The sequence below is a fragment of the Telopea speciosissima genome, chromosome 10 (genome assembly GCF_018873765.1).
Source record: "Telopea speciosissima isolate NSW1024214 ecotype Mountain lineage chromosome 10, Tspe_v1, whole genome shotgun sequence".
Lineage (NCBI taxonomy): Eukaryota > Viridiplantae > Streptophyta > Magnoliopsida > Proteales > Proteaceae > Telopea > Telopea speciosissima.
In genome coordinates, this window is record NC_057925.1 from 60266538 (window position 1) to 60277954 (window position 11417).

Here is an 11417-nt window from a genome sequence, read left to right on the forward strand (position 1 = left end):
GCCTTTAAAATAGAAAGTAGTGTAAAAGGAGTTATCAAAAAGAAGAAATCTTAGATAATTAAGAATATATAAGGTACTCAAATTAGAAAATGACACACTTGATTAGTCTAAGAAGATAGCTAGCGAGATCATGAACTCCCCCCACCAACCCCACCCCCCCCACCCTTAAGCTTTATATAAAAGGAACAAAAGGAATATAAAAAAGGGAGCATTTTCTGACGTCAGATTGGAATCAAATTCAATCTAACACCCAGAAGTAGTTTCTATTGCACATAGATGATGAGCTGATGATAGGCTTATGGTTTTGAGGGGAAACTTGTTTGGAAGTTTTCTTTACAGGGTTTGGGTGATTTATGATTTTTTTGAATTCTACTGTACTACTGTTGTTTCCTTCCTCTTTTTAATGAATGATGTTTCCTCTTCCAAGAACAATTCTTAATTACAGGCTTTTTTTTCCTTTTCCTTCTTTTTCCATCTCTGCAAATAAATTCAATCCCTGCATAATTACCACTGTAAATGGAGCTAGGTAGGTCTTTTAAAAAATTATATAGCTAATCAATTATATTTGAATCACTCTTTTTGATTGATACTATAGGCTTTTGATTGTAACTATGTGGATAGGATTTCTACCAAAAAATTAAAGAACACAATGTGGATGGGATTTCTTTATTGTTTTGGAGTAAGTAAGCATGTTTTGGGTTGTGGTTAGGCAGGTTATATCCCCTCCTATGTACTTTTTTGATTGACTTTAATAAAATTCTAGGGGCTGTCCCAGGGACATCCCAGATATTATTCGGGTTAAAAGGAGACTTAGCCACCCAACCATACATTTTTGGTCCATACCCGTCCTGCCCCAGTGCTTCCTCACACAAGCAGCGCGCAATTACCGCCCTACCCACTGCCTGAGTGCCCTACCCGAATGAGGTATGGCGGTCATTGCGCGACTGCCTATGTGAGGAAACACGATGGCAGGATGGGCAGCACGCAATAGAGGATGATAGTTTCAATTACAAACTACACCATGCGATATTTATTGCCTTTGTGTAATAAAAATTGACTTCATAAATATTGGATATTTTCACCTGTATTTTCCCATTTCATATTTTTGTCCAATTTTTCTAACAGTGCATTTCAGTAACCAAAACTATCACATTGAAATGATTGAATAAGTAGATCATTCTCCCATTTATGTTTTTTTATAGAAATTAACTTATTTCCTCTAAAAATATAAATGAAATATAAATATAATTTATATTTTTAGAGGAAATAAGTTTTTTGGGAAGAAAAAAAAATTAAAATTTCACTTTTTAACCAAATGGGGCCTAACTGAATCCTTGAGTTGGGTTTCTTATGCTGAACAAACTCCTTAGATTTTGGAACATTTTTTTATCCACTACTTTAATCTTTTTTTATTTTGAGTATCAATTAAGGGTAAAGGGAATTCTTAGTGAGCATGCAAGAAGAAATTAAGTCAATATTTGATGGAGAAAACGGTGCCGACATAACCCTAAAAAGCATCTTTTTCAATGTTGACGACATGATTCATGTGGATCACCTAATTCCAACCTAATTAATAATTTTGAAAATTCAAATATTCAAACACTTTCAACAGTTATCCACCACTCTAGAAGTTACATAGATCTGCTTGGAATGAAGCAACCAGCTTAACTGTTAGTTCATAAAGATAAGTACTCTTATCCATTAAGAAAGAATCGATTAGGCTTTCAGCAACACCAACAACAAAAAAAACACACACTATTAGCTTACTTTTACGCTTTCAGCTAAACAGTATTAAGGAAAAAGTCATCTCTTTTCAATTTTTTAAAGGCAAACCTTTTTTCACGCAATTAGAGGGGTAGAGAGAGAGAGAGAGAGAGAGAGATGATCCAAATGAAGGGACAAATGCTCTGCTGATGTCTTCTTCGGATTCCTGCTGACAAAACTGTGAGAATTGGTACCAGTCATGTCCGGGCCCCTTTGCCCTTTAAAGTCCATCTCCCATGTGAGGCTCAGGGTGAGTGTGATGCCGGGTCAATATTGATTGCTATCGAGAAGCATTTATCTGGGTGGCATGATTACTGGCATCTCCGCCTTTCATGGGGATGGAGATGTCATCCCTCTCTGTTTGGGCGCAGGGTGCGGACTTCAAGAACATTAGGAACAAAATAGAATTATTCCAATCTAAAAGCTTAAACTAGTTGATAGAGAAACCAAGTGATACATAAAGTCACTCAAGCTCCTATAATCAGTCAATGTGGGTTTGTTCCCAATATTCCTTCTTATGTAAGGGTATCAATCGGTTCGATTTTGATTTGATTCAAGATACATCATGTGGAAAGCGAAACTGAATATGAAAAGTTAGTACACCATCACTCCAATAAAACTTTGAAACATGCATATGAAATATGAGAGAGCAAGCAACTTTCAGCAAATGCCGGTTTTTACTCTCAGTAGCATCATTCTACCAGGGAGTATATGTACAACTAGTTTGATGTATCATAGCATTATCATTGAACACTGTTCGATTGTTGGCTTATCCGGACCCATTATCATTGAACACTGTTCGATTTGTTCCTTTGATTCCTTGCAATCTTCCATTCTTGTTCTGTTCTTCGCAAGGAAACCAATGTCGTAGAGACTCAAGTGGAATATCCAGATTCTTGAACAACATCTACTGTGTGAGTTATATTCTCAGTTTCTAGATGATCTCATATGCAAACTTCTCTGATTCAATCAAATCAGATTCAACTTGCACGGATAGAAGACAAGAGAAATTATATAAAATCGAATTTTCCTTTCCCCACCCCCTTTTCCCTGAAGCACTGCAGTCTTAAGGATGAGAACTTTACAATACACACATTTAACCATATGTGGAAAAACAATTTGATGATTCTGTATTAGATTCAACTTCATAGGGGAGAAAAAGAGAAAATAATAAAGTGTCATCCAACGTCAAATTAGGGTTCAAATGAAAGCATGGCTTATAAAGGGAGAGCTTCCGAAGCGGGTGTCAGTAGACAGGAAAGATCTCTCTGAAGCTTCAACATGGCTTGTCAAGGGAGAGCTTCTAAAGCGGGTGTCAGTAGACCGGAAAGATCTCTCTGAAGCTTCAACCTCATTACCATCAGCTAAACTTATTTCCCCTGTGCTCATCGATTGATCCAAGGAGACCAAAGAATCCACAATTTCAGACATTGGTGGTCGGAATTCTGGGTCAGGCTGTTGTGTCAAGTCATATGCACAGACATACATATTTAAATGTTACAAATCCAAATAATTAACATCTAACATCTATCAGATTCAACCACACTATCTCAACTATGAATGTTCTTTTAAGAAATGACCTTACCCGAATACATAGGGAGATAATATCAGCAAGTCGAGAGAGATCCCTGGAAGAGAACGCTCTTTTAATTGTTGGATCAACCATCTCTTCCAAAGAATTGTTATCATGTAGGTGCAATGAAGCCCATTTGACTAGACATTGCTCCTCATTTGACCTGGAACTATAACAAAGATGGGGAAAGGCCCATTATCACAGGAAGTATATAAAATAAATAAGTACATAAACCACAAAAAAGATGAGCATGCATCACACCTGTTAAAAGGCTTCCTTCCTGTTAAAAGCTCCAAAAGCAAGACTCCAAAAGCATAGATGTCACTTTTCCTGTTATCCACTCTGGGTTGACCATGTTCTGGTGCAACATAAACAGTACAACTGATCGCCATTTCAGAAGCCTATTCAAAACATTGACAAAATTGTTAGGTTCACCCTCTGCCTGAAATCTAATCAACTTGATCACGAATGTATTTGTTGGATTGAAAAACTATCTACCTTAAGTTTAACAGTATTGCAAGTGAGAGGCCTCAGAATAGCCAGTCCACAGTCACAGAGATGAGGCATAAGGTCATCATCAAGCAAAATGTTGGCAGCCTTCAAATTGCAATGAGGACAAGGAGGGAAGCATGATGTATGTAAATAGCTGAACCCAAAAATAAAAATAAAACCATTACAATCTAGAAAATGGTAAGTTAAAGAATGCTACTTCCCCTCCTTCATGGCAAAGAGAATCGACATGACCACTGAAAATACTTTTTCCTGGCTGGCAAGTAAGATTTTGACAACCCACAAAACCAAAAAAATATTGTATACCTACATGTATAGATTTCAAAGGATAGAATTCTTACTCCAATGCCTGAGCTATACCAAGGGAAATCCTGACACGGAGGCTCCAAGAAAGAGGCATGTAGGTGTCAGAGTGTAGGACATTATCTAGTGACAAGTTTCTGACGTACTCATAGACAAGAAGGTGTTGTCCATGCTCCACACAATAGCCCAGAAGCCTTATAATGTTTGGGTGCCTTAGACGGGCCGCCTTCCAAATTACATCAAGGAATTGTTCTTCTTCATGGAGAGACAGTGGCACTGTCTTGATGCTCTTCACAGCCAAAATCTGTGGAAAAACCAGCAATCCGTAACACTCATTCATGGTTCAAGCTATGAATATTCTCCTAAATTTTAACAATAGAATTGTAAGTTCAGGCATCAAAATCATACTTGGCCATCAGGGAATTTAGCTTTATAAACAGAACCCAGTGAGCCTTCCCCAAGAATGTTCTCTTCATGGAAGCTATTAGTAGCGGATTGAATCTCTGCCATGGTGTAACGTTTTGCGATTGGCAGGTTTCTGGTATTTCCGGAGAAACTTATTCTACCCACACCTTCAGTTCTGTTATGGTGAACAGAGAGTATGCGCCATGAATTAATCATAGGAGGAGATCCACTACCCGAATTCTGTGAATTCACTTCCGGGGCATCAGAAGCACGATGTACTGCAAAAATGCCAAAATAAGGCAACTAATAAATCATTATAGTATAATGTAACAAATAAATAAATGATTGACTTGAATCATTTTTCTGGGCCTTTCAATTAGTTTAATGTTTAGAATCTATATGGCAAGAGTGTAACTATCTTATACCCTCTCATTGTGCCAAAAAGGTTCTGAATACTGATGTCCAGAAAATGAAACTTACACACCACTAAATAACATAAAATTGGAAGAAGAAAATTCAAAAGATAAGAACAAACAGAGAAAATAATAATAATTCAAATAATTGATTATTATTTTTGTTTTTATTTATGACAATCAGTCTGAAACCTCAAAATTTCTGTAATAACAGAGACTTTTGACACATTTGATCATCCACAAGAATAATTTCTTTCTGTAAATTTTAACAAGCATTATAAAACTAGTGCCGAATCGGTGGACTGCTCGCCTCCTGCTTCTTCTCTGTTTTCTGCACGCTAGGCTTGAACCCTATTATGGTTAAAGAGGAAGTCCCCGCCCATACTTCACTTTTCAACTCATAAATTGTTTCCATGAAGGTAGTCTATATGAGATATATAAAATGAGGGCTGATGTTCTCTGTGCCACAGCGCAGCCTGCACCCAGACACATGGGCCTGCCATTCAGGGGGGCAGGGCGGTCATTTCTCCCACCCCCATGTGCCAGGGCACAGCCTGCACCCCCGGCACAGAGAATATTTGGCCATAAAATGATTCACCAAGGACATTTACCTGCTGTTGTACTTAATGGAAGAGTGTGCAATGAGCTATCATCTCTCTTTAAGTTTTCAAGCTTGCACGAACGGGATCGGTTGATGTGAACGGCAACGATGAGAGCTGCACAAGTTGCCAGCAGAGTCCCTCCACCAACCATACAAGCAATTCCTCCAAGACCAAATCTTTTATGCTTATGTCTGTCTCCTCTAACATGAGGATAGTTCTCAGTGGCAGTTGATTGAGTTGTCGGGGGACCGTTGATATTCTGGTCAGTAGACAAATTGTCCCAAGGGAAAATCCATGGAGGATAGTTAGCTCCATTATGGAACATATTTTCCGCAATCCTGACAAGAAGTAAAGAAATAAGTAATAATTGGATGCTTTGGTCTTGTAGTAAATGAACATAAATACAACAAACCAGAATTTACAAAATCTTACCACAGGTTTGGTATAAGTTGAAATTCCTTTGGTATAACACCACTAAAGTGGTTATTTTGGATATTACTGAAATCCAATAGAGTCAAATCAGAACTGATATGATGATAATTTAATAGATGTTCTAAGATGCACTAAGAGTTATCGCAATTGAACCTACAGGTCAGAAAGTGGAAGATTGGCCAGGAAGATAACAGATCCTGAGAAATTGTTGTTCTGTAAGAACCTGTGAACCAGCCATGACGTTAATGCAATAAAACATTAAAGACATACATACAACACATCCTGAACAAAAGTAATGTATGCCTCTCCATGTATCACTTACAGCTTCGTAAGATTTGTCAAATCTCCAAATGAACTAGGGAGATCCCCAGTGAAATTATTGTATGATAGATCCCTGAAATGAAAAACTCAAAGAATCACTATTAAATCAATAAGCATCATTAAAATCATTGGTTTACTATGTTCAGCAACCCCGCACCCAAATTTATTTTTTTTAAATGCCATAGCAACGAAAAAGCCAGTGCATATAAATTAAATTCCCAAATAGTTCCAAATTTTTTACATTGAGATGCCAAATCACATGACCAATGCTACATAAATATTTTGGCCAAAGAAGTTTCTATATGTTAAATTTTATATCTTAATGTTCTCAGTCCATGTATTAGTAATTTTCTTACATCAAATCACCCACTTTACATTACAGAAAACCTAGAGTAAATATGGCAAGCAATGTAAAGATATTTTTTACCAACAAAACTCCAACAGCACCCAAATACAGTTTTGATAAGGATCACAGCCGGGCCAACATCAATTTCATCTACGAACCAAAGTTAAAGATATGATATACCGGCAAGGAAAATTGAGTAGCACATTGGTATATCAAAGTAGACACCGATCCAAATGCCTTAGTTCATTCCTACTTCATTTACAAGTCAAGTTAGTGCTATAATGGTTTGATAAAAAATAAAAAAAATAAACAGATCATCCCAGTGCACTATGCTCCTACTACTGCAAGATCTCGGAGGGGCAGATGTATGCAGCCTTACCCCCACTTCGTGAAGAGGCTGTTGCCATAATGGCTTGATGATACAGTTTTTTTTTTTTTTCTGATTTTTTTTTTTTTTTTTAATCTCCACATACTTATCAAAGTAGTAGTCCAAATGAAACCATACATTTGTCTGACACTCTGCAGATCAGTAAATACATTTCCTATTGGGCCACTTAAGGAATTATGGCTGAGATTCCTGCATTCACAGAGAGAGCATAAAAGAATTACAAAAAATTAAAATGAAAACAGACGACCAAACAGTCATTATAAAAATTAAAAAGAAAACCAGATGACATAACACTCAGAAACCAAAATCTGTAAATGGAGTCACTGGACAAGTGACTTACAGATGACGCAAACGTTTCATAGAATTTAGGGAGTAAGGTATAGACTGGCTGAAATTGTTGCACGCCAAATTGCTGCATTAACAAAAGCAGGAGAATTCATTTTGACTAAAATTAGTAAATGGATGAGTAATAATAGTTTTAATCAAATAAGGAATACAACCAATGAAAAAGGTATCTTACAAATATGTTGCATTGGGAGGTATGGAGGAGGGGATTTCTCCCTGAATATTGTTTCCACTGACATCCCTAAATAAGAAATCCCAGAGAATAAAGGCAACTGAATTAGTTTCAAGTAAACAATTTCTACTATTGACACTCGTCCACAAATGTAACAGGCAAATTTCGCCAACATATGAATAAGTTTGAAGTAAATGATTTTTATTATTAATACACTTCCACTAATACAATAGACAAATTTGGGCACGATGACTCGGAAAATACTTACAATTCCTGCAAACTTAGAAGATTGGAGAGCTGGTCCCCGAGATTCCCACCAAGCCGCAACCCATGAAGATGACTGCTTGTAAAGGACAGATAACAGCTTAGTTCTGAAAAACTCGCAAATCAACTGAATGGTAAACATAGTCGAGGTAAATTACATGAATATTACGGATGAACCAGAGCATGAGATTCCTATCCATGATTCTTCACAAGGGTCTCCACCATCCCGTTTCCAACCCTTCAGCTGTGCTGGGTAATTCAGGGCCCTGTACAAGTCCTTAAGAGCTGCAGCTGCAGAAGCAGGAAAGAAGAGTTAAGCTTCAGAATTTGATTATGCAGAACCCAATTCAATCACTAACCTCCGCTAGACTGCTTACTATCTATTTGTTTTTGCCAAACATGAGTGTTTGGAAAACGTTGAAAAGCCGAATGTCTGAACCCAACATAGTTGGTTAGGCCTCACCGCCTTAGGGTCTGTTTTCGAAATTGAAATGGTAGCCATTGCGGAGACTGAGAGAAATCAGAGTATCAGACTAAGCTCCCGAGTTTGGTTTTCTGTCAATAGCTTCAACATCTAGGTCGTCAAAGAGGGACCGGACCAACAGTCAACAATCCTTTTCTGTGATCACCATTCACAAGATAGACGAAGCACCTAGACCCGGCTAGGATTGTTAGCTTGCTTTCGTACGTTTAGAAAAGGAACCGGGTGGTTAAACATATCGGCCGACTCGTATCATATATCGGACATAACGATACGAAATCAAAAGATACAGAGAGGAGCTTTTCCCTCTAGAATTATCCAAAATTACGAATGCAAATCTGAAAACAGATCTCTGGAAGAGGAGTAGGATTAAGAACAGGCTAGTGAGAGGATGAAAAACACAATCTAATGGCGAGAAAATCAAATTCAGAAATTTGCAAGAAAGTAAAATAACGTCAAATAAAGAAGACGAGAAGATTAAAAAGAAACATATACCGTCCACTGGATCCGTTTTTGCAGAAATCGGTGAAAGCAGAAGCGTCGAGAGTAGATAGGCACTGAGAGTAAACCATAGATTCAGTCTTGCCATTTCTGCGAGAATTAGAAATCACGAATAGCAAATGTATGACTCGTTTACCTGCAAAAACATAGTATAGCAGATTGTTAGAACAGGATCCAATTACTGAAGGAATCAAAAAGAGATATGGAAAGCAAAAGAAGATCACGAGAAACAGTCCCCAAGAATTACATCAATTTCTGATTGTAACAACGTCATCTACAGATTAATTTGAAACTAATAGAAAGAAATTTCAAAGAATGCAGATTTCACAGACAAGTTAATGGAGAAACAGAATTGGAGAACTCCTAACTGCAATCATGGCTGAGCTAGAACATCAAGAAAGAGAAGAAAAAAATAACTCTAGAAAAAGAACATAAAAGCTTACTTGCAATTCCGGCAAAGATAGAGTGAAAAGATTCAAGAATTGCAAGAAATTGGAAGGTTTTGGAAATCACGGGCGGGAGAGAGAGAGAGAGAGAGAGCGAGCGAGAGATGGAATTGGTTTCAGCTTCAACAGGTCAGTTCGTACTTCATAGAGTGAGACTCGTAAGAAGGTTACAGCAGGGCGGGAAAGTGTAAGCCACGTCAGCTACGACCGTTTTAGTTTCCAAGTTTCTAACAACCTATTCTATTAAGCACGTGAGGTGAACGTGACTGTTCACAAGAATGCATCTTCCGTAGCCTCAAGGGTGTCAAATGGTCCGGTTCGATTCACCCGAATAATTTTTAGAACCTCAAACCAAAATTGTATCGGTTTGATTTGATTCGTATTCGGTTTCATATATTTGATCTAAGTCGGTTTTTGTACTGTTTAATTTGGTTCGGATTCAATTTAGTTTAATTCGGTTTCATTCGTTTGATTCAATTCAAATCGATGGTTTTAGCTCTAATTAAAAACCGAACTGAATTCCATTTTTCAAAATCAAAACCAAAACAATTTTTTGGTTCAGCGTTAAATAGTCATTTCCATATCCGGCTTTAATTTGACACCCATATCTAGGGATGTCAAAACTGAAAATCGGATCGACTGAACAAAACAAAATCAATCAGACCACATCAAAATTTTTTCGGTTCAGTGTTAATTTGGGTTTGTTTTTAGAAACTGCTGAAATATCACAATTGATTAAAAAAATAAACAAATAAAATTCCAATACTTTTTACACTTTCTTTTTATATATGAAAAATCAAGACCAGGTTGATAATCGAACGATTAAAAAACCATTAAAAGAAATCGATAACAAACCAAAACTGACCAGACCAATATCAGTTCGATTTGGCTTTTATAGACCAAACTCGTTTTCAACCCAATCAAACCGAACCAATGTATAAAAAAATCGATCAAACCGACTGTATGATTCCCCTTGCCAGCCATTTCAGAACATATTACTTTCCGATGTACTAAATGCCCTTACCTAAGCATTTGAATTGATCTACAATCTTTTTAACGAAAACTCCATTTTCAATTTTTCGCAAATTTTTAAAAACCGAACCTTTCGTTTTAAAATGAAAAAATTTTAAACCAAGCCAGACCAGACCGGCAGTCGAACTAGATAAATTGGAACCACCCATTTTTTTCAATTTAATCCACGTGTAGAACTATATTATTTGGAAACTAGGATATAAGAACTGTTCTATGGGAGATTTACCAAACGCTGCCTCAATGTCTTCACCATGCTCCGATAGTTCATTTTGTGAGGGAAAATGATGTACATCGACAACAGTCCCCTCCCCTTACAGAGGGTGAGACTCAGTGCAACAGTAAGGTTGCTCTATTGCAACCTGGTGATCACCAATTCAAACAAGGAAACAGCCTCTCCACAAAAAGTGGAGGTAAGGCTATGTATATATGCCCCTCCTCAGACCTTGTGGGAGCCATGTGCATTGGGTACCGACTTTACAAATTATCAAAATTACACTCTTTTCACACTCTCTCCTCCATGGCATTCTCTGACCTGACCATATGGGCCTCCTGTATATGAATTGTGATGCACTCCCTACCAATACACGCGAGCGCCCTGCTCTGCACATTACAAAACATATTCTGTTATTGAATCAACTCTTCTAAGCATAGCATCAGTTGTGTTTTGTCCAGTGCCACTGGCACATGAATTGGGTGGTCTCAACTATATGACAACACTTTTTTTTTAGGGGGGGGGGGGGGGGAACTGGGGAGGGGGAAGGTGACAGCTAGGAGACTCGAACTCAAGACCTCCTGGCGCTAGGCCGCAGCTGTTGTTAACTACATGACAACACTTGTTACCAAAAAAAATACTTATATGACAACACTGCAAGTTTGCTTCAATCATTCACTCTACTCAGGAGTCAAACATTAAGCAGCTGGTGTGGGAATAAACACCCTAGGGGCTCAATTACAACACAGATCAGCATTTGAGTACGTTCTACCAATGAATGAATATTTTTGCAAACCCACTGGATTTGGTTCATAAGAGCACCTTTTGATGGCTTTCTCCATCTCATGGTGGTGGATGATTTATCTGCTATGATCTACTAAGAGCAAGTTTTGACAGTGGGACATTCC

General features: G+C 37.7%; 1 protein-coding gene across 3 annotated transcripts; it reads right to left on the reverse strand.

Annotated features, from left to right (window-relative positions):
- Nucleotides 1–2827: 2827 nt before the first annotated feature.
- LOC122642027 (protein STRUBBELIG-RECEPTOR FAMILY 2) lies at nt 2828–8969 on the reverse strand. Of its 3 annotated transcripts, XM_043835413.1 has the most exons (17): nt 8815–8968; nt 7997–8129; nt 7843–7914; nt 7578–7643; nt 7398–7469; nt 7175–7246; nt 6325–6396; nt 6160–6225; nt 6003–6068; nt 5580–5908; nt 4559–4833; nt 4189–4454; nt 3836–3983; nt 3599–3738; nt 3350–3506; nt 3046–3219; nt 2918–2976 (listed from the first exon to the last, which is right to left on the reverse strand). In XM_043835413.1, exons 1-17 carry the CDS (start codon nt 8906–8908, stop codon nt 2965–2967), a joined length of 2214 nt encoding a protein of 737 aa, XP_043691348.1. In that variant the 5' UTR covers nt 8909–8968; the 3' UTR covers nt 2918–2964. The 3 variants fall into 3 exon arrangements, with proteins under 3 accessions (XP_043691347.1, XP_043691346.1, XP_043691348.1); XM_043835412.1 differs by having other exon boundaries at nt 2828–3219; nt 3350–3500; nt 8815–8969; XM_043835411.1 differs by having other exon boundaries at nt 2830–3219.
- Between the last annotated feature and the right edge of the window lie 2448 nt (nt 8970–11417).

Bases quoted from the DNA above. Each gene is read 5' to 3' on its own strand.
- LOC122642027 (XM_043835411.1), bottom strand. From the start codon at position 8,908: ATGGCAAGACTGAATCTATGGTTTACTCTCAGTGCCTATCTACTCTCG. The intron at 6,226-6,324 runs GTAAGTGATACA...GCTGGTTCACAG, and splicing joins TTGACAAATCTTACGAAGCT to GTTCTTACAGAACAACAATT. The intron at 4,455-4,558 runs GTATGATTTTGA...GTTTTTCCACAG, and splicing joins CTAAATTCCCTGATGGCCAA to ATTTTGGCTGTGAAGAGCAT.